The 27,168-nt window shown below is 39.1% G+C and overlaps 1 protein-coding gene across 1 annotated transcript in view; it reads left to right on the top strand.

The window, feature by feature from the left end:
* Window positions 1-27,168, top strand: part of cep104 (centrosomal protein 104) — a 34,062-nt gene that overhangs the window by 3,338 nt on the left and 3,556 nt on the right. Inside the window, exons 2-21 of the mRNA XM_086069556.1 lie at window positions 165-291; window positions 1,783-1,956; window positions 2,060-2,198; window positions 2,353-2,415; window positions 4,915-4,991; window positions 6,559-6,727; window positions 9,532-9,687; window positions 9,804-10,025; window positions 13,719-13,937; window positions 14,098-14,265; window positions 15,109-15,276; window positions 16,198-16,374; window positions 19,751-19,948; window positions 20,630-20,695; window positions 20,913-20,994; window positions 21,477-21,546; window positions 21,669-21,777; window positions 21,839-21,977; window positions 24,199-24,266; window positions 25,578-25,668. Of these exons, the coding sequence (XP_085925682.1) occupies window positions 179-291; window positions 1,783-1,956; window positions 2,060-2,198; window positions 2,353-2,415; window positions 4,915-4,991; window positions 6,559-6,727; window positions 9,532-9,687; window positions 9,804-10,025; window positions 13,719-13,937; window positions 14,098-14,265; window positions 15,109-15,276; window positions 16,198-16,374; window positions 19,751-19,948; window positions 20,630-20,695; window positions 20,913-20,994; window positions 21,477-21,546; window positions 21,669-21,777; window positions 21,839-21,977; window positions 24,199-24,266; window positions 25,578-25,668 (2,668 nt within the window). The 5' untranslated portion in view covers window positions 165-178. The remainder of the gene's footprint in view (window positions 1-164; window positions 292-1,782; window positions 1,957-2,059; window positions 2,199-2,352; window positions 2,416-4,914; window positions 4,992-6,558; window positions 6,728-9,531; window positions 9,688-9,803; window positions 10,026-13,718; window positions 13,938-14,097; window positions 14,266-15,108; window positions 15,277-16,197; window positions 16,375-19,750; window positions 19,949-20,629; window positions 20,696-20,912; window positions 20,995-21,476; window positions 21,547-21,668; window positions 21,778-21,838; window positions 21,978-24,198; window positions 24,267-25,577; window positions 25,669-27,168) is intronic.

Below are 27,168 nucleotides of genomic sequence, written 5' to 3'. Positions count from 1 at the left end.
TGAACAGTACTCCATAAGGTACTGACCTGGCAGTACAAGGCCTGTTAAGTTGGAGCAGAAAGGTCTGTATCATTGTTTTGCAGACCTGAATCAGCAACTCTGAAATATCATCATGAACAATAAATGTTTCATCTACAAACAGCTTGTGTACTTTTTTTTCCTAGCCTATGGTGGAGGGATGTCCAAGAAGATACGATTTATTGTGCTCAGTTCTTCTAGTCATGAGGACAACTTCAGTGCTCAGGAGCTCATTGTCCATGCACCCACTGTCAGTGGTTGGAGATCGAGCAGGTAGTACATCAACACACCACTCATTGTACATCTTCAAATGACTGTTCTCAACACTTGATAAAATAATTGACAGATAATCGATTTTAAAAAGATTAGTTGTAACTTGTAACAACTGTACTTGTCACTTCCACAAAAGGTAATTTAATTAACTAATTCACTGCCATTGACGGCTATAGACGTCAACAATTCATTTGAACTATTTCTATTAGTTTACATTTTTTTCCACTTTTGTTAACAAGAGTGTGAAAACCTAGATTTTTTTATTGAAAATTTAGAACAGATATCAAATTTGTGATTAATTGTGAGTTAACTAGTGAAGTCATGCGATTAATTCCATTTAAAATTGTAACCGCCTGACGCCCCTAATTTTTAATCTTTTGTTTCTTTTTTTTAAATTGCATCAGGCGATATTTTTTCTTTTTTTGAATCAATCACAGGACTTCAATAATTAACTCACAATTAATCAATAATTTTATATCTGTTCTAAAGGTATTTTTTTTTAGGTTTTGATACTCTTATTAACAAAAGTGGAAAAAGTGCTAAACTAATAGAAATAGTTTAAATGAATTTTTGACGTCTATAGCCGTCAATGGCAGGGAATAAGTTAAAAGTTAGCTGCATTATAAAAGCTAAGCTAACAAAACCAGGTGTAACGTTTAAAAGTGACTACAAAAACAAGTGAAAGTTTTTTTTAAACTTGTAATAATGGGTTTGCTGTGTTTAGTTCTATATATGCGACAGCTGTTTTGGAGGGTATTCTATTTCCCGTTATACAGTTATCATGACTCATTTCCTCTTGACCATCATAGGTAAACTTTTGTGGTGGCAGAAAAAACAACGGCAAAGAAGAATAAAAAACACTACTGTGGAGTCAATTTTTAAGAAACTCACAGAGCCTAAGTTTGGTGGAATTTGTTGGTGTCCACTGCCATGATTTTAGCTATATTATTATATTATTATATATTATTTTTATTAAAGGAATATTTTACTCATTTAGTCATTTTTAACAGTAAAAAGTTAATATTTTGTCTAGAATTAATGTGATAACTTCAAACTCTAAACTTCAAAAAGACGTTTTGCCATTTGCTGGCAACTGAAAATGACATCACAGGTACTCAGGAAACGATCAATCACGGCTCACCTGTTTTCTGGGTTTGGCCATGTGACGTTAGCAAACTGAGCCATGATTGGTTGTTACCTGTTTCTTGAGCACGCGTGATGTCATCTTCAGTTGACAGTAAGTGTCAAAATGTGTTTTTAAAGCTATTAATTGTACATGAAAAATAATGACGTTTTCACATTAATTCCAGAGAAAGTATTATTTTCTTACTGCCAAAATGGCTAAACAAATCAAGTATCCCTTTAAATTGTAATTTTGAATATATTGTAATTTGTTATTACATTTAGAATCTTGTGACTGCTTTTACTGACTACAGTTTGATTTGATTTGATTTGACTTGACGGGTCAAACGTGATGCAAATGTTCCACAGGTTGTGTAGCTACCCTCAGCACATGACCCTGCAGCTGGTGGAAAGAAGTCGTGTGAAGAAGCTGCAGCTGCTGGCCCACCATTACCTGATCCCAGCTAAGGTGGAGTTCCACATAGGAGACAGTCCTCCAGATCCGAGCACATCAATGGTCATTGGCCAGCTTCACAAGCTAGGGTGAGACTACGGAGAATCATTTTAAATTCATTTAGATTCATTTTTATTGACGGACACAAATAGATGTATATTTACTAATGCAACTCTGACGCCTTCTCCGCAGCTACGTGTCTCTGTCAGACAACGAGAATACTGGCTTCAGAGCTCGGGAGCTGAAGTCAGTCCATTTAGATGCCGTCGGAACATACCTGAGGATAACGTTCCACAGGAATCATGCAAACCGTCACAATCACTACAATCAGGTACATGTAGCTATAAGAATGATGCCACATGCAATCTTCCTCAGTCTGCTGAGTTCTGAAGCTGATGTCTCTATGCTTGAAAAGATAAATCATCTCACCGTAGCTAATAAGTATTCGTAGATTACACATCACAGACATTTATTTGTGATTTCAGGTTGCTTTGGTGGCCATTAATGTGTTGGGTGAGCCCCTGGATGGTAACGCTTTTTGCACCATTGTAAGTATTTATTGTTATTGAACTTATATTTGTGCAGCAGTGGGTGGCGCTGTTGTGCTGTAACTTAATTTGAGACGTTTCCCTGGCACCAGCTTCTTTGATCAGTTTAAAATGTTTACATTTTAAAGAAGGAAATTAGCATATTAAACAAAACCTTAAACATCAATGTGAGGATTATTATAAAAAAAATGTTTTGCATTATTCATTTACTCACATTTTTGACTAAATTGCCCATAGTTGTGGGTGTGAATGATTGGCTGTCTATGCTATACATGTGCCCTTTGATTAACTGGCACACATTCCACGGTGTTGCACAGACAGCCACCTGTTACACATATGAAAAAAAGACTATAGAATATGGATCAAATTTGTTCCTCACAATGTTGTATGTACAAGTACACCCCCCCCCGCACCCCCCCCCCCCCCCACACACACACAGGTTTGTTTTACACACTGACATACACCTGCACAGATTCCAGCGAACAAGCAATGCATTGTTTTTCTTGCTGATTCCACCTATAGGGGTTCAGCGGCTTATGTATATATCTCTGAATGTGCACAGAGATAATTATATTCACAACTGCAAGGAACAGTACATCTTGGTAATAATGACTGCAACTATATCCTTGATTTGCGGCCTTCATCAACATTTATCATTGTATTCCTTCCGGTTGCGTCAGTTCATATCACTGTTCATAATGATGCTTCAGCTTAATCTAATCAGTAGCCTTTAGGTGGTCTGGGCCAGCAAGACCTTTTCTTTTGACCTAAACACTAGTATCAGAAGCACTGGCCTACATTTATAACCTGAATGAAAGTACCGGTATTTTTACCTTCACAATGTAGTCATCTATTTTGAAGTCAGTGAAGAAGTCTATTCTCTTGATTTCATAGCATTTCTCTTGGCTCCATTTCTTCCAGTACGTGTATGTGGATGTTGGATTTTTTTTTTTTAGTCATCCCATGTTAATCTAATTTGCTGAGATCCTTCTATGCAATTGAAACCATAGTACTTTATTATTATTATTTTAACCAATCAAATGACAAATTTGCCTCAGAAGGCCATCTTGCTGGCAAACAATCTGGTTAGTCAGAGCAGGCCAGCCTCGCAAAACATGCCTGTAGTGGTCTGCACACATTATTGCATAATGCATAACTGGTGGTGCATTTTATTTAAATTTGCGGTTTAAATGTTATGTATTTGTCATCTTTTTAGATAGATATTGATTTCGAACGTGGCACAATTGTGTGCTGTTACATCTAGTTTTTGTATTATAGATGGTAGGGTCATGCCAAAGGGGCGTGGGGCCGTCACTTGGGTACCCACTCGCACCCGGATCTAAGTCTGTCAGACTTGATTGTTCATTATTATTTATTTAAACTGAAAGGACATAACCTGACCTGGATTCATTCGGTGTGTCATCTCGTTCATCAGCAAACAGGCGTCGCCAGTCACAAATTCATGGACCTTCCATAAGAGTTGCAAGAATGACTCAGATTCGTAAAAAATGCCACGTTTAATCAGGGAGACGCTTGAGGCGCGATGGCTTTCAACATTGTGACGTCATGGAGTCGTTCCTCGCCGGCAAATATGACTGTGAGCAGTAGCTGTCATGGTATCTCAACAAATACTTTCTTTATTAATAATTTTTTTAACGACCATATATCTATGGCGATGACCGGGCACTATTTCGCTATTTCTGGTTGCGCATGTGAAGATCTGATGGGGTAGCGAGACCGGCTTCAGCGCAAGTAACGTAAACTGTCACTGTATTTCCGGTAGAGCATGATAGGAGCCGACAGGGCAGTGGAGCTGTCAAGGCGATTGACTGCCGAGCATGCGAGGAAACAGCCGGGCAGCGAACCGATTGGATATTGACAGCGCGGGCGCTTTGGTTTTGCATTGAGTAGAATGACGTCAGGGCAGTCAAATCCGTTCTGAGTGTTTCGAGCTGATCAGACTGAGACACATCCTGTCCAAATCGGATATGAAACTACCTCCCGCATGTGGTTTTAATCCGTTCCGCAAAAATCGGATTTCATGTGCTTTGTGACTGTTCAGACTACGAAAGAGCCATCCACAGTCAATCTGGATAGGCTAAAAATCGGATTTGGGCTGCCAGTCTGAACAAGGCCTTAGACTAGTGGGGCTGCTCTAATTTTTTAAAATAATTTTTTGGGTGGTTGACTTCGCTTTTAATATACATACCTTGTTGTACATTTACTAGGTGACTATCTTTGAGGTAATAGACAATCATACCTTTTATTTATGGAATATTATGACATTTTACAATGACAGGTGTTGAGTATAAAATTTATTTTATCCTTGTCATGAATTTAATGCATTTTTCACTATTTTTACTGATAATCAAATAAAGGTTTCTGGGTCACTTTTAAGACAGTAATGGCAGAAAACAGTTATCTGTAGAAGTTTAGTGCCGTATAACAAGAGAATATTGTGTGTGTGTTTATGTGGTTTGTCCATCTGTGCACCCCCAGCCAAGCGGAGAGCAGCTGATCGAACACTACCTCAACGGCACCCAGCTGGAAGCCGCCTTGGATGCAACCCTCGCGGGGTGAGACTCGGCCATTGAACCCCGGTGTCTTTGTCTCATGACAATAATACTGCACATCGAAAAGACAAGACAACCAATAAGGCATTCACGGTCACTTGTGTTTGAAGCAGGTGTTAGGCCAATGAAAGAGCACAACAGCTTTCAAAATGTTTTAGGATTTAATACTGTATATACGAGGGGCCTTTTAATAAGTTTTTTCACTTTTTTTGAGGCATTCTTGAAATTGTAGTATGTTATAACTGTACATCTGATGAGATGACTGACCCAGTTTTATCTTTCTAGGTTGAAAGGGAAGGCTGCAGCAGAACTTTGAACACACCCTACTAAACCCTGCTCGTCACAGTTGACGTTTTTCGAAAAAGCAGTCCTTTCAGACTGCTTATGGACCCTCTTGCATGGGTCGATCATTGGTTTTTGAGTGGCACAAGAGATTCAAGCAAGGCAGACAGTCTGTGAGGGATGATGAGAGGTGTGGGAGGCGCAAGGAAGTCAGAACACCAGAGTTGGAGGAGAAAATACGTAATTTTATGGAGGACCGTCGTGTGACAATAAGTACACAGTTGCATGTCAGTGTGGGAACTGTACACACAATTATTTATGAGGAACTGAAAATGCGGAAAATTTGCACGATTTCCAATATTTCCACTAACTCCCCAACCAAGTTAGAACACCAGGGTTGGTGGAAATATTGGAAATAGTGCAAATCTTCTGCAGATTAGGAAGTCTGAAGCATTCCATACGTTTTTGTGGCATTGTTTCCAAGTTTAACACAAAACTTTATTGCATATTGTTCTTCCAAAGTGTCCTCTCAAGCGGACTGCATTTTTTAAAAACATCAGCTGTAACGAGCAGGGTTTGGTATGGTGTGTTCAAACTGCTGCTTCAGCTATCCCTTCCAACCTAGAAAGATTAAACTTACTCAGTCATCTCATCAGATGTACAGTTATAACATACTACAATTTCAAGATTCTATGATAATTATAAATGCCTATACAAAAAAAGTATGTAAACCTATTGAGGGTACCTCGTAAATACAGTATGCGCGCGCACACACGCACACACAGAAAGTCATTGAACACCTGGATCTTCAGTTACAAATAGGTCTTATAAATGGTAACATTCTTTATATCAAATTTAAGCTTGGGCATTTGCAGAGCTAAATGTGGAAATAGCAAAAAATTCTCGAGTTGAATGCTAACAAACAAGGGAGTGGTCAAAATCAAAATCTGCAAAATTCCAATCATCTGCCTTGTCCAGCTCTCAATTCCTTACAAACACTACATCCTTCAATCTACTGTATGGACTTCAGCGAGTATACTTCTGCTTCAGTAATGTCAAAGACTGACCTCTTGCATGCTAATTTTAAAGAGAATGAGAGGAGCCGCTTCCATCAGCTGGGAAGCTAGTTGGTTGTGTTCACTCCCACAATGGTGCAAACAGCTGTTTCTAACTGTGTTCTTTTGCGGAAAACCCAAAAGAAAGAAAACTCCACACATGCACACAATTTATGCTAGACTTGGCTGGGCATTAAAATAGGGCCCTATTTGTGTCTTTTTCTTGAACCCAGAAAATATGACTCCACATCTCCCTTGGATGACCTGGCCTTCGACATGTACCAGGACCGTGAAGTGGCCCATATTATCCGCCAGCTGGATCAAAAAAAGAAGGATATGGTTCAACAGGAGAGATTTGAGCAGGCCAAGTATCTGAAGCAGGCCATTGCTGATCTCGAAAAGGTAGTGTCAATACTGTTTCATTATGTTGTGTGCCTTAAAAAAAAGGTTTTCATGTGCTACAAAATTCCAAAATGAAGAAAATCGACCAACTGTCAACGATATTTTGCCTCTGATTGTTTATTTTGTGCATCTCACCTCTTAAAAAAAATAAAATAAATTGAGCCAGTACTTGTTAAACATTACTCAGATTCCTGTTACTGGCCCATTTGTATACAGTGTTGCCATGCACACCATGAATTCTTAATGAGCTTAACAGCTGCAGTGACCATCAGGTCTTGTAGCCTCCTTGCCTTCTTTCTCAACTACACAGCTTTCTGTAATCAGATAGCAGCCACACTCAGCTGCACAGCAGTCAAAGCTGTTGTCATGGTAATCTGAACGCCAGTGTACTGTATGCATCTAGTTAATGGCAAGCTTAATTTGATCCACTAATTAAGTTTCTTCATGTTGGAGATCCTCACCAGAAAAGCGTTTTGACAGTTGTATTGCCAGGATTAAGATGTTGGTATGCTTAATTAGGCACAATTGACTTAAATCGCAAATACATTTTAAATTTGTGTTGTCCAGTTTGCAGTTTGAAAATAAATGTATAAAAAGGTAGACAAGATGAATGCCATAGTGTTACATATTTTTTTCCAGTTTTTCATAATGTGTTTTTCTCATTTATTTTCACGGGTGCGACTCATTGACTCATAGAAACTCTACACACCTGCAACCATGGATGACATCACTGCTATTAGCTTCATGATGGCTTACTGTGCCTTTGTCATCCCAATATGAACTCTGTGTTTTCTCACATCTGCTGCACCAAATTCCCACCACTACTTGAGTAGCACATTTCAAAATATTGATTGTTTTGTTACTGTTTGGAATAATCGTATAAATAAATCTCCCATCCTCTAAGGCTGGGCTTGGTTTGGAGACCAAATGATGACTGGTTCAAGAGCAGAAAGATACTACAAACCCATGTTTTGTTACTGTTTGGAATAATCGTAGAAATAAATCTCCCATCCTCTAAGGCTGGGCTTGGTTTGGAGACCAAATGATGACTGGTTCAAGAGCAGAAAGATACTACAAACCCATGTTTTGTTACTGTTTGGAATAATCGTAGAAATAAATCTCCCATCCTCTAAGGCTGGGCTTGGTTTGGAGACCAAATGATGACTGGTTCAAGAGCAGAAAGATACTACAAACCCAATTCCCAAAAAGTTGAGACACTAAACAAATTGTGAATAAAAACTGAATGAAATTATGTGGAAGTGCCAAATTTCAATATTTTGTTCAGAATAGAACATACAGGTCAAAAGTTTGAACTGAGAAAATGCATAATTTTAAAGGAAAAATAAGTTGATTGTAAATTTCATGGTGCCAACAAATCTCAAAAAAGTTATGACAGGTAGCAATAAGAGGCTGGAAAAGTCAATTGCACTTGCAAAACAGCTGGAAGACCAGTTACCACTAATGAGGTCCATTGGCAACTTGATTGGAGTACAAAAAGAGCTTCTCGGAGTGGCAGTGTCTCTCAGAAGCGAAGATGGGCAGAGAATCACCAATTCCTCCAATGTTGCGTAGAAAGATCATGGAGAAATATCAGAAAGGTGTTTACCAGCGAAAAATGGCAAAAAGGTTGAAGTAATCATCATCTACAGTGCATAACATCATCCAAAGATTCAGAGAATATGAAACAATCATCAAGGCTGAAAAATCATACTGGATGCCCATGATCTTCGGGACCTTAAACAAACAAACAGGAATGCTTACTGTAAGGGAAATCACAGAAAGGGCTCAGCAATACTTCCAGAAAACATTGTGGGTGAACACAATCCACCGTGCCAGCCGCCGCTGCCAGATGAAACTTTACAGTACAAAGAAGAAGCCATTTATAAAGCAGACCAAGAAACGCAGGCGTTTCTCTGGGCCAGGGCTTATTTAAAATGGAGTGTGGCAAAGTAGAAACCTGTTTTGTGTTCAGACGAATCACGATTCAAAGTTCTTTGTGGAAAACTGGGGCGCTATATCATACTGACTAAAGAGAACAAGGACAACCCAAGTTGTTATCGGCACTCAGTTTATAAGCCTGCATCTGTGATGGTATAGGGTTGCATGAGTACGTGTGGCACGGGCAGCTTCCACATCTGGAAAGGCATCGTCGATGCAGAAAGCTATATTCAGATTGGAGAACAACATATGCTCCCATCCAGGCACCATCACTTTCAGAGAAGATCTTGCATTTCTCAACACGATAATGCCAGACCACATGCAGCACCAATTACAACATCATGGCTGCGTAGGAAAAGGATACGGGTTTTATAATAGCCAGCCTGCAGTCCACTTCATTCACTTCTAGAGCACATTTGGCGCATCATAAAGGGGAAGGTGCAACAAAGAAAGTCCAAGACAGTTGAACAGTTGGAGAGGCGCGTGTTAGACAAGAATGGGACAGCATTCCTATTTCTAAACTTGAGAAACTTGTCTCCTCGATCCCCAGACGTTTGTAGATTGTTGTAAGAAGAAGAGGGGATGCCTCACAGTGGTGAAAATGGCCTTGTCCCAACTTTTGGGAGATTTGTTAAAATCAACATAGTTTTCCCTTAAAATTATACATTTTCTCAGTTTAAACTTTTGACCTGTTCTCTATGTTCTATTCTGAATAAAATATTGACATTTGGCACTTCCACATAATTGCATTCAGTTTTTATTCACAATTTGTGTAGTGTCCCACTTTTTTTGGATTTGGGTCTGTAGTTCTGTAGCCATGTTTGCCTGTTTGACATCCTGACGAGACCTTTGCCCATTCTGGACAGGCTGGGGAGCATTTGGCAAAGTTTGATGTGGAGAAGCAATGTGCGATTGAAAAGGAGGATTATGACCTTGCCAAGAAAAAGAAGGATGAAATGGATGCATACCGGAGGAGCGTCTACCAGCAGCTGGAAGTTCACAACCTGTTTGATATGGCAATGGTTAGTCACCAAGCACAGACAGCTATGTTGTGTTTTTATTTATTTATTATTTATGGGCATGTTGGAGGGTCCACCTATTTTGTAAAATCACTTCTGCTCTTTTGCCTCATCTCTAGATCTCAACTGCATCAGACTCGTGTTCATCCCAGGAGGTTCCATCACCTCATTGTTCTTCAGCAAATCTCTCACTCCCCGCCAAGCCCTTTGACACAAAAAAGAAAGATAGAGCTTTCTCAAAATCTCCACCAAGCCATATGTCACACTATGGCACACTTTTACCTAAATGGAGCAGCCAAATGGACTCACCTTGTACCTCATCTGAGCTCCAAAAAATAGATGTAAGTGCTGCTTTTCTTAAGGGGGGGGGGGGGGGGGGGTACACACTGTGAAAACTGTGATTCAGATTTAGCCTTTCTGAATCATAAATGTCAAAAATCTCCATCTGGCAGTTTTGGGTAGTAGGACCTCTAAGGGCCCTGATTGACCTTCTATTTCAGATTTAGAATTGTTCTCATATAAAAATAACTTGTATTCAAATGTAAAACTGATCAACCATTTAGGGAACCATAACTTTGTGACAGATGCCGGTGGGCCGTGATGTTTACAGGGCGAGCCCGTGGTCATTTTGATGTCATTTTCATTTGACAGCAGATGGCAGTGCTTCTGCTTTAACTATGCAGGGCAGTAGACAAGAGGCACTGTGTATTTGGGGATGAATACCATTATTTTTAAAGCAAGGAACACAGATACCGTTATCTTCCAATTCTGTATGTCATCTCCAAACATCTACACTACAATAATAGCAGTTCAGTGAACTGAGTTCACAATTAATATTTATCTAATAATATCACAAAAACATAACTTTTAAGATAAAAATACATTGCACTCACCTGAGCTGATACAGACCTCCTTTCTTTGCTCCAGTCTGTGTAAACTAGCTGTAGCGCACATATGTGCTGCTGTAATTGTTGTAACATAGGCTCTGCCGAAGACGCCCGGTATGAAGCTGCGTAGGAACAGAGACGAGGCAAAATTAACGATGCACAAGTTAGTGAGATTAATGTTAATGTACTTTACAAACATAAAGTTAGCACTGCGGAGCCTGAGGCTAATTATCTCTTAATTGTGTGGCAACCGTCAAATTTGTGGCTTGTTTGTTATCATACTTATGTAAGTTGTTGTATAAAAGTGGGTTCCATAGATGACGAGAAGTATTTTTTTCCAAAGCAAGTTTTTTCTTGACAACGATATTTTTCAACACTCTCACCTCTGGTCCCCTTCGGAAACACTTGGGTAACATTGGCGCATTTCCGGGAGTCTGTTCTTCGTTTTTGAGAGATCACGTGTGATCACGTCAGATATCTGTCTTAGAGGACAGCACAAACATTACAATCAAATCTTTTAGATGACTGATCTTCGATATTTGTCAAAGATGAAAATAATTTAAGATTAGAAAAATGTGCACCAGGCCTTTGGAGGCATGCAGAAAGATTATCAGTGGTGGCATTCTTTTTACAATTTACTCACCACCTCCTGAGATCAGCCCAACTGCAGGTTTAAGTTTCTCTATTTAATTAAAAGTCTGCAACAGGTGAGTGACTCCGGCAGCTGACAATGTGGCCTTAAGACTGATCTTTGAGCCGGGTACGAGGCAGCAGTCAATTAACCCTGGGGGCAAAGCACAACAGAATTTATTGGATGGTACCTAGGGCGAGACGATTATGGAAAAAGTAATGATTACTTTATTATCATTATTATTATGATTGATAGGGAAATCGCGATTATTAAAAATGATTATGCATTCTTACATTACCTGTGTGTCTTACAGTATTTGTGTGCGAATATTCGTAATTTGAAGGAATAGCAATCCTGGAAGTTGATGCTAATTTCCTGTTAGCATGTCAATGTGTTTTTTACAATAACTTAAGCATTAGTACTGGCAATGTTTTAAAAACAAATCTTATATACAAGGTAATTATTTTTGTTGTGTGTTAAGTTTTACAGTAAACTTTAACTGGGGTATCGTTAAACAGTATAACGCACGCCAGGGAGAGCAGAGTCATATACAGTCGTGATCAAAAGTTTGCATACATTTGCAAAGAACATAATGTCATGACTCTCCCGAGCTTCCAGTTATTTTTATAACTCAAATTTTTCTCTGATAGAGTAATTGCAACGGATATTTTCTTGTCACAAAAAAGATTCATGAATTGTTGTTCTTTTATGACTTTATTTATATACTGGAAAACTCCAGTATTCCCCAAAATTTAGCTAGCGCGGCTTATAGTCGGGTGCGCCTTATAGTCCAAAAACAGGGACTTTCTTTAGCATTGTCCACATGTTCTCAATGGGGTTTAAATAAGTCAGGACTTTGGGAAGGCCGTTCTAAAACCTTAATTCTAGCTTGATTTAGCCATTCCATTACCACTTTTGATGTGTATTTGGGTCATTGGGCTGTTGGAACACCAAACAGTGCCCAAAACCCAAACTTTGAAGTGATAATTTTTGAAAGAAAACCAAAAAAGGAAGTTAATCCTCCTCCATCATTATCCCATTTACTCTGTGTAAAGCACCAGTTATATTCTACTTATTGCTGGGCATTGTGGCCAAACAGCTCAATTTTAGTTTTGTCTTATCTTTGTCCATCTGATCAGCAGCAATCTTCAGTCGAGCCTTAAGGTGCTGCTTTTGGAGCATGAACTTCCTTCTTACACGGCAGCCTCCCAATCCCTGGCGATGCAAAAACACCCTTGACTGTGGACGCTGACAGCTGTATTCCAGCAGCTTCTAATTCTTGGCAGATCTACTTTTTGGTGATTCTCGGTTGACTCCTCACCCTCTTGACCAATTTTCTTTCAGCGGCAGGTGATAGCTTACATTTTCTGATCATGGCAGTGATAAACAGTGTCATGCACTTCATACTTGCAAACAATTGCTTGCACTGTTTGGTCTTGGGACCTGCAGCTGCTTTGAAATGGCTCCAAGCAACTTTCCTCACTTGTTCAAGTTTTCAGATCCGTTTTGACATAGTTGAGCTCATTTGACTGTCCATTGTAGCGTTTGTGGGCATTGGTATCCAATGAGTCCTATTTCAATGGCTTCAAAGAAGTCGCAGTGATTCAAAATCACAGACAAGAAGTTAAGAGGCAATAGTATGAAGCTCATTTCATTGGCAAACTTTCTAAGTCACCAAAATTGCCAATTCATGTTGCTGTATGTATATTTTTGTATACGTTAACCCCAAATGAAGTCATAAAAGAACAACAATTCATGAATCTTTTTTGTGACAAGAAGGTATCCGTTCCAATTACTCTATCAGAGAAAAAAAATAGTTATAGAAATAACTGAAAGCTCTGGATAGCCATGACATTATGTTCTTTACAAATGTATGTAAACTTTTGATCACAACTGTACATCTCAGGCTTGCTGCAAAAGCAACATGGTGCATTCATGGTAGTTTCACAATGTCAAGAGCTTACAAATGCACCGCACCGTTTGGCACATTAATCGTTTTTCTTTGACAATGGTTTTAAGACCTAAAATTTAAGCTAAAATCACAATAAAATTTAGATTAATTGCCCAGCCCTAATGGTGACTGAGTTTGCCTTGGGGTTATTATCATGTTAAACAATCCTGCTTGAACCTATTCAAATAAATTGGATAATTTGTTCTAATTTCGTACTAAGTACTGTGGTAAATCCAGCAACATACTCTAGCCCCTTCAATCTTTTATTGACCAATATTTTAATTTTTTTAAGTAACAACCACTGTCCTTAGTTAAATAAATAAATAAAGTCACTAAAACATAATTGCTATGATTATGCTGGGCAAAAGTATTAGAACCCGGATGGAGAATTACGGACTCTGCATTTAGAAAATAGGTGTCCTTAATCCCTGAAAAAATTAAGATGTTCTATTGTATTTATTTTTTATGTTTAAAGAGACTGATATCAACGCCCAAAAGGATAAGAATACACAAAATATTACAGTATTGACTGCTGCAGTGCATTTCAACAGATTTCTCTTGTTAGTTTAACAGTGTGCCTCATGACGAGAGGCATCTGGCAGCCCCGTGGAGAAAGGACCAGCCAGTGGCGGCCATACAGAGCCCTGCAATGGAGCACACTTTCCTACTTGACACCCAAAGTACTTTCGCCCTTAGCCCTGAGGTGGACGCAGAACCAGATACCCTATCAGAAAAGATTCAGAGAGAGGCTGGCCATGTAATAGAGGTCTATGGTGAGAGTCTGGTAAGAAAAACAATAGGTGAAAAACTATTCACCGCTAAGTGATTGAATATGAAATACATATTGTGTCTATATTAATCATGAAAAGTCAGATGAGTTCATAAGTGAACAATATGACGCCTATGTGCATCTAATCATTTTCTTTCCTTGACTACTCTTTCAGGTTGCAAGGGCATATTCAAAATCCTGGTCGAATAGAGAGGACGCACTCCTGGCAGTGCATAAGAAGCTTTTGGAGGTATCCCCCACGGCTACCAAAGATGAGCTGAGAAACATGATAAGAGCTGCAGTCTTCTTGGTCAAGAGGGCCCTCCCGGAGAAAGTTTTATCTGTAACTCTTTTTCTTCCTTGTCGTGTGTGTGTGTGTTTTGTGTGAAATTCTACCAAGGCCTCTACCAGTATGTTTGCCTTGTTGAGGTGTTATGAATATGTATCAACAGTTATTGTCAAAGTATGTTCTCTGGAACCCCATTACAAGCAGTAGTTATGCTACTGGTTTTGAAGCATAAGCGCTCACACACATGGAACAGGGTTTTCCCTGTATCATACGGGATCCCAACCAATCCTCTTCCAGAGCCTGCTCCCTCCTTTAAAAAAAAAAAAAGACATCACAAAGATAGCCTTGTAACATTGCTCTCTGGTGTGACGCAGCAATAATTCTCAAGGTTTATTTTATTTTATTTTTATTTGAACCACCATGTACGTAAATACATTCATTCATTAAGGTGTTAGCGTATTGGTCTATAACATGACGATTATATTTAAGTCAACCATGTCTGATCGTTTATGAGATCCTAAAACTGCACCCAGGGTTTGTAAATGCTTTAAGATTCCTGAAACTCTTTTTCTTTTCTTTTTTCAAATTTAACCTTTATTTGTCCAGGTAAGGCAATTGATTATCATTTGTGATGCCGATCTGGTTTCAGATAGCAGAATGAGCAAACTAAGAGCAAAAGCAAATACATTTGTAAACAACAAACTGTATAATGTTATACACAGGACAGTTAACAAGAAAAAGTGTAAATAACATGCTTGTTCCTTGACAATTAGCTGCCATTTTGGTGTATGGATAAATGGTAATATTGGCATTCTGGCTAGCACAAATAAAATCTGCTGCAAAAAGCCTACAACTCACTCAGTCAAAATTTGCTTAATGTCCTCTGCCTCAACTTAGGTTCTCCAAGCGTCTTTAAAGTTGCTGTTCTTCATGTTGAGCCAGCTGATCCCAGGTCTGGGCAGAGTTGAGGCCACCCACTGTTTGGAGAGTACTTGGCCCAACCTACTGGCCAGGACTGGAGACTTGACCAAACGCCTCCGCGTCGCTGCCACGGCTTGTATCCAGGTATTGTATCACAATGGTATACAGGTAACTGTAAAATCCTACATCTGGGGTTTAAATACCAACTACTAGTATAAAAAGAAAAAAAAAGTACTACTGAAGATTAGACAGAAAGGATTGCAATGTTGTGTGAGAGCAAAATAGATGTCGCAAGTGATCCACTACCACTGAAAATAATTGACACTTTTGACAACGTGAGGCATTTTCATCCATTTTTTCAATCCTCTATTACTTGGCTTCAAGTGAATTATGCAACAAAACGTATTTGTAAAGCAATAAGACATTCTGAAGAGCTCTATTTTTGTAGCCCACATAAATCTAGTGAGAGGTGGGTTTGACCCGATGTTGGAAATTTGGCAAGATTTAAAAAATGCAATGCAATGATTCAGAAGGTTTGATGCTCGCTGCTTGAATCGTGTTCGACCTGCTGTCTACACGGCTCCGTTGTTAGACATAGTCTGGGCAGGTGCAAGGTTTTGAATCGACTTTCTGCCACCGAATTGTCTCCATGGCACTCCTTCTGCCTCGTGGCCCGCCCATCTGGATGGAGTCTGCCAAATTAGTAAAAGCACAGCGAGCCTCGCATTGATACTAAAATCACGATCCTCCGGCATTTCCACTTCGCAGCAGATGCACTGTTCATGAAAAGAGAGCCATAAAAAAGTATTCTCTCAATCAAGTGATGATGTCTTGTACTTGTACTTGTACCTACTACACCTACCACTACTATGACTGCTACTAGTACCATTTTTCCTCAGTCCAGTCCCTTGAGAAAATGGCACAGCTAAGTGTTTCCATGTCACTCTAATTATACACTTAGACACATGACTTAGCCAGATGTTTGTGTTGATGGATGTATTTAATGTCACATGGGTATGACTTAACAGTGGCTTACAGTGCATGTCTTTCTTGTTTATCGTTTAGGAAATTGCTGTCCTGAAGGATGTTCGGGTCTTGCACTTTATCCCCGTTGAGCTGGTGAAGCCTTTCAAATCCAACTTCCCCACTCATCTCGCTCAGAGTCGGGCCGAGCTGCTCGAAAGTCTCCTGGTGGAGCTGGGCACAGAGAACTCTGGATTCACCTTGGAGAATGTAATGATGGTAAAGGATTTCAATTAATCGTTTAAATGTCTTTCATGCAGTACGCTGGCAAGCTTTTATCAGACTCTCATTGAAATAAAATACATATTAATTCCAAATTTTAACCCCAGTAAATTGTTGCAGTACATTGTTTTCTGCTCGAAAGTTTTTAAATATATATATTTCTCAGATCATGATATACAATTGTAAAGTGTCATTTTCTTTAATTAAATTTAATTGAAGTTTTTCTTCACTAATTAACTCCACTGGCACAAAATAAGATGGTTCTACATCCTTGAAAAGGACTTACAGGATGCATTAATTCAAATATTCCTCTTTGCCTTATAAAAGGCAATCATCGTATCTTACAGGACATAAAAAAGCCAAGACTGGCCATTGCATTTGGATCACTAAACTTGTTGTTGACTCATTTTATGATTGTTTTGGCGAAGCAACCTCTTTTTCTCCCATTCACAACAGGCCTACATATATCATAGACGTATATCAGAGGCCAAGCTTTTGGCTGGCGGTATTTCTGGTATACATCACTTCATTTCTATGAATTTAATTTTTGCTTAACTAAATGAATTGTAAAATAACTTCCGATGTTAGAAGCCATACGCAGTCTGGAGACACAATCTAACATGGCTATTTATTCCTTCATGTTGGTGATCTTGGAATGACTAACTGAAAAGGGAAGCACGATCATTTGTGTTTCTGCTGAGGTCACCTACTTTAGCCAAACAGATAGCCGCTAAGGTCCAGTTATTTTCCTCCCCTTAGCTTTCAGCATTGACCTAATCACTGTGTGAAAACTGTTCACTTATTGACCACAGTGGACAAGCTTACACTTGTCCTTTCTTGTTACTTTATGACCCCTGAACCCTTTTAGCCCTCCTCCTCAATCTTTTATCAGTGAAGGCAAATGGTTAGGTTTGCCCCTAACTTTTTCCACACAGGTGGCCTTTGTTTGCATGTTTGCACATGCTTGCTCATTGCCTTTGTGTGGAATCACTCCCATATTTGCTCGGGAAACACTTCGAGTCGTGATTGAGATGTCATGTGACGGGGCAACTTTCCTTTTCTTTCCTTTGCTCATGTCACATAAAACTGTTCAGTGAGCACCTTGCAGACATGGTCTGTGGTAAGAAATTTACTCAGCAATTACTTTTTTTTTTTTATCATACAGCTATACCAGAAACTGTTTTTGTTTTGTTTTTGCATTCACTGGCTTCATCAAAATAACTAAAGTGATAGATTTATTTTCTGTTGTAAATAATATTTGTTTGTCCTCTTCCACTATTACTACCTTCTTTTTTTTTTTACTTGGAACTTATTTTGCGCGTGTGGTGCTCTTTCAAATGTTCAGTGGTGAAAACCATCATAGCAAGACAATGCGCTTAACCCACTTTTAAGTCATTTTTTCCCTTTTTTTTCAGAAAACATAAAAAAACTGAACTAAATAATTATAATTATGAATAATTTCATTTCAGGGGTAAAATTGAATTACGTGTTTAACTAAGGATGTAGCCAATTTTAGCAGAGATAGCCACCAGCATCCTGAAGAGATAATGAAGGCAAAAAAATATTTTTTTGTAAAATATGACTTAGGCTATTAATTTTAGAGGTTAGCAATATGGTAGTCCCCAACACTTTTACACCTGTTGCTCATAGCGCATGCGATATGGACAGTGAGTGAACATGCAATTTAGCATGCACTTTTAGGGATCTCAGTAAAACATCCCAATCATATTGCATCACACAGAACATGCCTACCAACAGCTTGCACAATCTGTTTAAAGTTAACATGCAACTGTACTGTATTTGATCTTAGTCAATTTAATGTCTGTCTATGTGCTTTAATAATCATCAATAATTATTCCCTTCTTTCTTTATTAGACTACATACTTTCATAAAACACATACTAAGTTGCAGGAACTTAAGTACTTTGAAAAAGGTCATGAGATAATAACACAAACCTTTTTAATGTAACAAATATATACGTCCATACTACATGCCCATGCAGCTAGTACTTGAATTTGATAGCCCCAGAGTGTTACGATGGGGAATGGGGATGGTTTGAACATTTTTTCTTTTCCCACTACTGTTACCTGGGTGATCTGCCTCGTGAAATTCTGTAAGGACTCAGCTTAGGGGCCCTCTATGTAACAAAGTATGGGAATTGGGATTGGTTACGGGAAAGGGCGGGTGGGGGCACTTCTGTGTCATTGCTGAGGCGTGTTTTGTGTGTTTTTATTTCTGTCTTTGGATGAAACATTTTTTATTCGTTCTCTGCCAATGTGGAGAAAATGTTTGCTGCCATTGAAAACTGAAGTTGTTAGCCTGTCTGCATCAAGGTCACGAGATCTGTCTTCAAATCTCCATTGATACATTTGTTTGTGGAATTTTCATATTGTTCCCATATTTGTGTGTTTTTTCTTTTTGGTGTGAATATGAGTGTACATAGTTGTTTGTATGTACCCTGTAGTTTACTAGGGATCAGTCCAGTGTGGATGGATGGTTTTATGATTAAGCTACTGATGGTGTGTTGGCTCACTCGCCAGACTTCAATGCAGGCAGTCTGGGTTTAGTTCCAGTGAAGAGGTGAATATACACTAAGTGTGAATGGTTTCCATCTCTTCATATGCGCGCCGTGGTTGACTGGCAACCAGTCCAGTGTGTAGTCTGTCTTTAGCCCAAAGTCAGCTGTGATATGCTGTAAAAGATAAGCGCTATCTCAAATGGGTTGTTGAATGTTCTATTGTTGTCAACAGCAACAATTATGCCCCTCTGTGTGCCCCCTCTTGGGACAAAATTGTATTTTTTTACCGAGACACAATTAGTTAATTCCAAAATTGTGGGACTGCTTTAGCGCACAAAACTAGGCCCATATTAACTCATTCACTGCCATTGACGGCTGTAGACGTCAACAATTCATTTGAACTATTTTTATTAGTTTAACATTTTTTTTCCACTTTTGTTAACAAGAGTATAAAAACCTAGAAAAAAAATATTGTACATTTGGAACAGATTTAAAATGTGTGATTAATCGTGAGTTAACCATTGAAGTCATGCGATTAATTACAATTAACAATTTTAATCGCCTGACGCCCCTAATTTTTAATAATCTTTTATATAATAAAGTCTAGGATTTCATACTCTTGTTAACAAAAGTGGGAAACATTTTTAAACTAATAGAAATAGTTACAATGATTTTTTGACGTTTATAGGCGTCAATGGCAGTGAATGAGTTAAAAAGTGTAGTATGGAAGAAATTGAGAGCCATCACCTCAATCCCATCGGGATGAACTGCTACAGAGATTTTGAGCCAATTCCTCTCCAGGTCACATCACATCAATATACAACAATAAACTTACTTCTGATTGATCTTTTTCAGTTCTGTATGGCAGCCTTGGAGCATGGTGCGTCTACTGTTCGAGAACTGGCAGTGCGCATTGTCTTGACCATGTACAAGCAACACAGTTCGGCTGTTCTAAGCTACCTTCCACCCCATAATGCTGCTCGTAAGAACTTCCTTTACAAAACCTTGTTTGATGGCTTTGCCAAGATTGACGGGAATCTGGTGGAAACTCAGGCAAGATTTTCAATCTATTTTTCCATATGATGTACTTATGGCACATAACATAAAAGTATTGCCTAATTTCTGTATGATGTTTGTGGTAACTCAGTCCTTTTGCATCAAACTGCTGGCCCATGGGTGTGACCATGTTGTTTGTAATGGATTGCAATCAATGAGGAGCAGTTTCTTGCTGGACAATAGAGCTGCTTCATGTGGTGGATGGATGGTTTTTCAGATGGCACCGTAGAAACGACTTTTTATTTTTATTTTTATGTTACAAAGGAAAGAAGAAAATAAGCGACCGTCATATAGTTTTGCTATTATTTAAAATCCAATACATGCTCAGTACTTTTTAGCCTACAGTATATATGTGTAGGCTTTTGTTGGATGCCTGGCATACTGGGAGATTTTACTGTAATGCTTGTGAGTCACCCAGTAGGTAAGCTTCAATTTGCACCAGCATCATCAGAAAGCTTGCCCTCCCATTACCCAATTGGCACAGAGTTGTGCTTCTGTCATCCATGTCAGTCGTCAACATAAACACAGTACTAACTTGTTGCTCCAACAGTCTGCTAAACATCACGATGTTAGGACATATCAGGTTGCACTACCTATAACGCAAGTAAAAGTAAATGATGAATGATGTATTGACATTGTCACTAATTCGTCCGGCCTGTTATGGGTTGTCGTCCACAGGATGGGCAGGAGGAGGAGGAGATCCACTCTCTGCAAGAGCAGCTGGCTGCCTTGAAGGACTTGACAGTAGGTGGAGTTGTCATCAGACTGCAATTTATATCACACCTTGTAAAATACTCTTTTACAAATACTACTACTAGTACATCGTATTCTAACAAAAGAGGGAATAGGACGCCATTGTCAGTCAACAACGTACTGTGTCAAAATCAATTTGAATGTTTGTGTCATATTCTTTTGGAATTTTGGCCAGCCATTCACATGTGTGTGTCTTTTTTTTTTCAAGGAGAGTAAAAGTACCAAAGGACAAATGGCCAAGAAAGAAGGTCCTAAAGTTGAGAGGAGGTCTCAAAAGAATAGTAAACAAAGTATGTGGAAACAGATCCAATTCAGTTTAATGCCTTTCAACTGTTTGTTTTTCCACCCTCAGGCTGGGTTAGGAGGGTGATTTCAATGTACTGGCAATCTTTTAAAACATGCAAGGACAAATGTTGATGGCCTCAAACATGACCTGTTCATTGTGGATTGCTTTCACAAAAGAGTTCTTGAGGTCATCACTGTGGCATTTGGCGAAGCCCATCAAAGTTTGTCTTGTGTCTCGTTTTTTTTTATCCCAGCAACCTTTGAAACGCATGTACAATAACAAACAAAACACAATAAATTATAATAATATTCTTAAAGCAAACAGCTGCAAAAATATTGATTGATTGATTGATTGAATGAATATTTGCAATATACAAATTATTTAATTTGACATCATTTGATTGTTCACTTTAATCTTGAGGGTGGAAAGAGATTGAAGTAGTTCTGTCCAGTTGTGTTTGACAGGTTTCATATTTTTCATTTACAGCAGTAAAATTGTCTCAGAACAAGACAACACCTCCCGTAGAGGTCCAGCAATCTATCACATACCTGGATAAGTAAGTTACTTTCATTTAGGCATTAGCCTATTTAGTGGGCTACTATTCATAATATAAAATGAAAATAGATATTCCAGATTTGTGGCGGTTGTGTTTTTACTCCAGTTCACTTTTTTTTCCAGTTTGTGTATATTCTGCGGTAAAACTGAAGATTCTTTCACCGAAGATGGATTAGACCTTCACTACTGGAAACACTGTCCCATGCTGCGACGCTGTGATGAATGCAAACAGGTAAACTGCCACATATACAAAAAGTTCTCGTTTTTTTAATTGGGGTGTGTTGTGTTCACAGGTAGTGGAGATCTCCAGCTTCACAGAGCACCTACTAAACGAATGTGAAAGTAGGTTCAAGTTCAGTCAGTGTCCACACTGCTCGGAAGCTGTGGCCACTGAAGAGCTGAATCAACACGTCCAGGGTAGCACTTGCAAACGTGAGTTTTCTATTGGAAATTTTGGATGACTGGTTGAATGGGTCGAATGATGACTTGTATGTTTGTATTATGTTAATGTCCAAGCCATGCCTGACTATTACGGTTCTATATTTGATTCAGAATTTCAACCATCCATTTTGTATACTGTGCATTCTCATTAAGGTTCTGGGTGAGCTGGAGCCTATACCAGCTGACTTTGTGTGAGAGGCAGGGTACACCCTGGACTGGTCGTCAGATAATGGCAGGGCACATGTACAGAAACAATGTTCTAGTTCAGAGAGAATTACACATGATAGGGCAGGACTATGATTATATTCTGGTATAGGGCAATGGTTCTACTGTATTGTGGCGTAAACAGACAAAATACATTTCTCTGTATGCATTTTGATCCAGAATGTAATTGGTTGTGTCTGCCTTCCAAATAGCTTCTTATAAATAGGTCATTTAGGTTTAACACAATCAATTCAATTCAGTTTATTCCAGACTCAGGGTTCAATCTTAAAAACAAACAAAAACAAACAAAACAAAACATACAAAGATAAAAAAATAAATAATAATAAACAGTTACACATTAAGAAGACATGCATCCATATGTTTGACTGGTAGCAAATTATAAATAAAAAGCACTCGTATGCTCTACAAGTGCTTTTTTTCAGGTGGCCTATAATGATGCTCATTATAGGCCACCTGAAGCCTATACATACTTGCTTTTTTATAACTATGCCAAAGGTGAGCTGTATGCAGAGGTGTACAATATGATTTAAAAAACTTTACATCGTGTATTAGCCTGGGCATACAATATCCTACACCGCCTGTAGATATCATCATCATCTGCCATATCGGCAGTGATGATAGGTCCAAGATATTTCACTTTATATGTTACATTTAATTTCACATTTAACAAATACAAATCAGGATAGTTCATGTGCTTGTCCTCCTTAGTTCTACAAATCATAATCACACTCTTAGTCGTGTTGTATTTGATGTCAAACAGCTTACCATAGATGTTAATAAGCTGCTGTAGGCCAGCATAACTAAATCGTCAGCATACACTAAATGATTCACAAGCAAATTAACCAATTTTACATGACCAAAGCCTTGTTGGGAGTTCATCAATATACAGGTTGAATAAAATTGGGGGCAAAAACCACCATGCCTGACTCCATTGCTGATCCTAAATGGGGAAGACACAGCATTCCCCTTCTTAACCTGCATAGTTTGCTTACTGTACCAGTAAGTCAACAAGCGCACAATGTACTTGGGAACACCTCTCTGTATCAGCTTCATAAACAGCTTTCAGTGATTCACCCTATCAAATGCTTTAGAAGCATCTAAGAAACTCATAAAAACTGATGAGTTTTGCCGTTTGTATTTTTGAGTGATCTCTTTTAGTGCATAAACACACGTGTCTGCGCCCAAACCCAAACTGATTATCTGCAGAATTGATCAATTCTGATATCCTGTCCAAGAAGATTGTTGACACAATGCTGGCTAGAGCTATCGGTCAATAATTGTTAGAATTGCCAATCTACCCAGTTGTATCTTTTATGAAAGGAACCAATGTTAAACATTAAACAATCATTTCAAATTACACTTTGTTGGGCATTTAAGAACCTTCCACTGCTTTATCCCAAAGACTGTTTGGACAATTGTATTGAATTATTAAAAATGCAATCATAAACCAGATTCAACTCTTGAAATATATATAAAACAAATCAGAAAGTACCTGAAGGCCAGTTTTAATATAGTTATGCAATCTGATTTTGAGCTTCATCTTTATCTATCTGGCTGGTCCTCCTTTAAACCACCAATGACTCACACAAATAACTTTCTAAATTTTAAGTCTGTTGTTGTCAAAGAGGTCTATCCTCTGCCTTATTACTACTTACAGACTATGCTTCTAATATTATTCTTTAAATAAAGAAAACATTTTGGACGACATTAGATCTGAAACAAAAAACACATGTCAGTATTAATAATTGACAAGTGTGACTCTTTTGTGTTTCTGTCATGTTTGGCTTTGTTGTGTCAAAAATGGTCCATTATTCTTGACATTATTGGATTTTCTTTAATGTGACCTAATGAATTAGATCCATCGTTGAACCAATGCCTATATTTAAAACTCCTGTCTTTCCTACCACATTTTCATTTCCTTGCCAGTGTTTTAGGTATGTTCTCTTTACTTGTAAGGGAGCTTAAAGGTGTCACATTTCTGTTTCAGCCCTCATCTCAGGTAAACGCTCCAGCCACTGCCCTTTGTGTCACACCAACTTTTCACCAGGAGAAGAGGTAAGATTCTGGACATGAATGTTCCAGCTAAACCAATTGCGATACCACTATCCCTTTAAATCTATTACAAGTGGAGGGGAGGACTAAGTTATATCACCCATGAACTTTTATGCAAATGTAAACAATATATATCTTATTACCAAGGCCCTCTTAATCGTTGAGTATGGTTACACTAAAACAAACAACAAGGTTTCACAGAACCTGGGATTGGACTTCACACCATTAGCATTTCCTCTCTACCATCAAACCAAAACAAAAACTAATGAGTGCGTATAGTGTAAAAGTAAAAGATCTAACAGGCGAGGACGTAAAACACTGCTATTGTGACCCTTTTAAAGACTTCAAAAGAGGAGACGCCTTTGTTCCTTGCTGTGCTGATTTATTCCTCCTCTCAAGTTGAAGTCATTGCTAAAGTAGATCTGAGGAGGTAACCATCATCTTTATTAGCATTCAATAAAAGAATCATGGATATAGAAGAAAATGATTTTTCATGAACAATTAATACTTTTAAAAACTAATTTTACCACTTGCTGTCGACTGAAGATGACATCACGTGTGCTCAGGAAACAGGTGACGACCAATCATGGCTCAGTTTGATTACCAAAGCCAGACAACAGGTGAGCCATGATTGGTCATTACTTGTTTCCTTGAACATCTGTGATGTCATTTACAGTCGTCAGCAAGCGGAAAATTAGTCTTTAAAGGTATTGTACATGACAATGAAGTTATCAAATTAATTCTGGACAAATGTTAACTTTTTACTGCTGAAAGTGGCGAAATACATTTTTCTGTTAAATTCATAAAATAGTGTGAAATCAGACAATTTTTTTTTCCATTTTCTGTATGTTGAAAGATATTTTTAAGGCAAATGCCAAGTTTTCTGTGAAACAAAGCAATAGTTGTGTATGGCTTGAAATGTCTGAGCCCCACTCTGTCATCCAAAACATTTTATCTGTTAGTGATTTTGTCCGTCAATATCGTTGATTGCATACAAGCAGAATCTGTTCAAGGAGACGTGACACGAATAGTGTAAATGTACTCTGCTGTGATTTCACTCAAATTAAAGACATGACATGCAGCTTCTTAACACAGACACGCCCTTCAAAATTGTTGGTGGGAAATATTACGAGAAAGTCGCACTCTGGCTGCCAGAGCTCTGAACAGATGCTATGAAAGGCCACAGTGTTGTAGAAGGAAGGAGGGCGGCCAATCTGCCGTTGACTAGACGTACAGTTGCCCGTGGCCGTCCCCGATTGAAGGTCCTCCCAGGGCAGGACCAGACTTACTGAGCTACTTTTGTACCTGTTGCAGGCCTGGAAGGCTCACCTCACGGGCATTGACGGCTGCAAACAAAACTCACGCAGCGCCGCGGTGTCCCAGAGAACCCAGCCAGCAGCACAAGGTGAAGCATTCATACCCCCATGTCCACACGCCCACACGCCCACAAACACAGCACAGCACCCTGTGAAAACGCTTTAGAAAGTGCAACTATTCCCGATTTCAAAATTTGGCTTAGTGTCAGGATGTACTAAGCATACTGTATTTATTTAAAGGTTTAAATTGTGATTGTCACTTGCTTTTATGGCCGTGTTTAGATCCACAGTATCAGCTGTAGGACCGCTAGTACAAACAGAATATTCAGTGATTACAGTTGTCAGTCCCAAAAAAAAACATACACGGCGGACAGCTCTTCTTGTTTCTCTATACACACCCAAAATAAACACTGTTGCCAACTAGTGGCTGATCTTTGTGTGTGTTCAAAGGAATGCAAATTGATAATGGTCGTGACGCATAAGTCTGCGTGGCTTCTTGGCCCACATTTAGATTAACTTGGTTGTTCTTATTCACAAATTGCTCTGGAAATAAATGAGTTTGGATTAAATGGCTCCTCAACAGTGTAAACACACAACAGCCAAAAAGGGAATTAGTTTACTTCTCCGGGTGTACCTTAGGGACACCAGAGCAGGTAAACCACCAGAATGACAACGTAGGGAATTCTGCTGCCCCTTCCACACTGAAGACCAAAATTATTGGTATATTGAATATGATTTTCTCAATCAGGACCCAATATAAACTCACCTGGGACCCATTTTGGGACACTTTGGAATGGCACTTTAACTTCCCTCTTACCAAGTTTATCTGTGTGGTCTTTATTTCCCGTCAGCTATAAACAACTGTGGCAAACACTGTTGAACAGTTGTTTTTTTGTTTTTAGTTCCAGAAAATATACTTGGAATAGAGCAGCAGTTCCCAAAATGTTGCCGATGCATACTTTGGCCACGGTACATGAGTCCAGCATTACACCCCTTGTAGGATGCTTGCACCACTGTTTTGGAATCCCTGCAATGAAGTATTTGGTACTGCAATGGGGTAGATGCCACGGACTTCCGGGTTTCACACATCAGCGTCGTTTCTGGCCACTGACGGCTGCGTTCCAACGCTCGCACCCCCCCCCCCCCCCCCCCCTTCGCGCCCCCCAACCAATGGGTATCTCAACTCTCTGAAATGCTTTGGACAACTGAGACAGACATACTACACACTCGTACCCGTCGACGGGAACACGCAACCGAGAGGCACAAAGGCGGAAGCGCAAGAACTGGGACGCGGCCCACACGTCGCAAACCGGAAACAGAAACGAAGCTGATGTGTGAAAACCAGGAAGTCGGAAGCCCCGCCTCCTCTGTGGCATATACCCCATCAGTGGCAAGCGGTGACCTTTTAGAGTGGGCATGTGCGAGCGGAAAAATGTAGGGGTCATTTTAGTATGAATTTTAATATTATTTTATACCACTGCGGAAATATTCAGGACTGTCGCAGGTTGATGCACACACACTGTAATGTAACCAGCTCTGTGGTGAGTGAAAAGACAATCACATGCCCACAAATTTGTCAATACGTTAGG

Source organism: Leptonotus elevatus, chromosome 2 (assembly GCF_054856555.1).
Source record: "Leptonotus elevatus isolate MCC_2025b chromosome 2, RoL_Lele_1.0, whole genome shotgun sequence".
NCBI lineage: Eukaryota > Metazoa > Chordata > Actinopteri > Syngnathiformes > Syngnathidae > Leptonotus > Leptonotus elevatus.
Note: the sequence above shows the minus strand (reverse complement) of the source record. Positions and strands in the feature narration are given on the sequence as shown.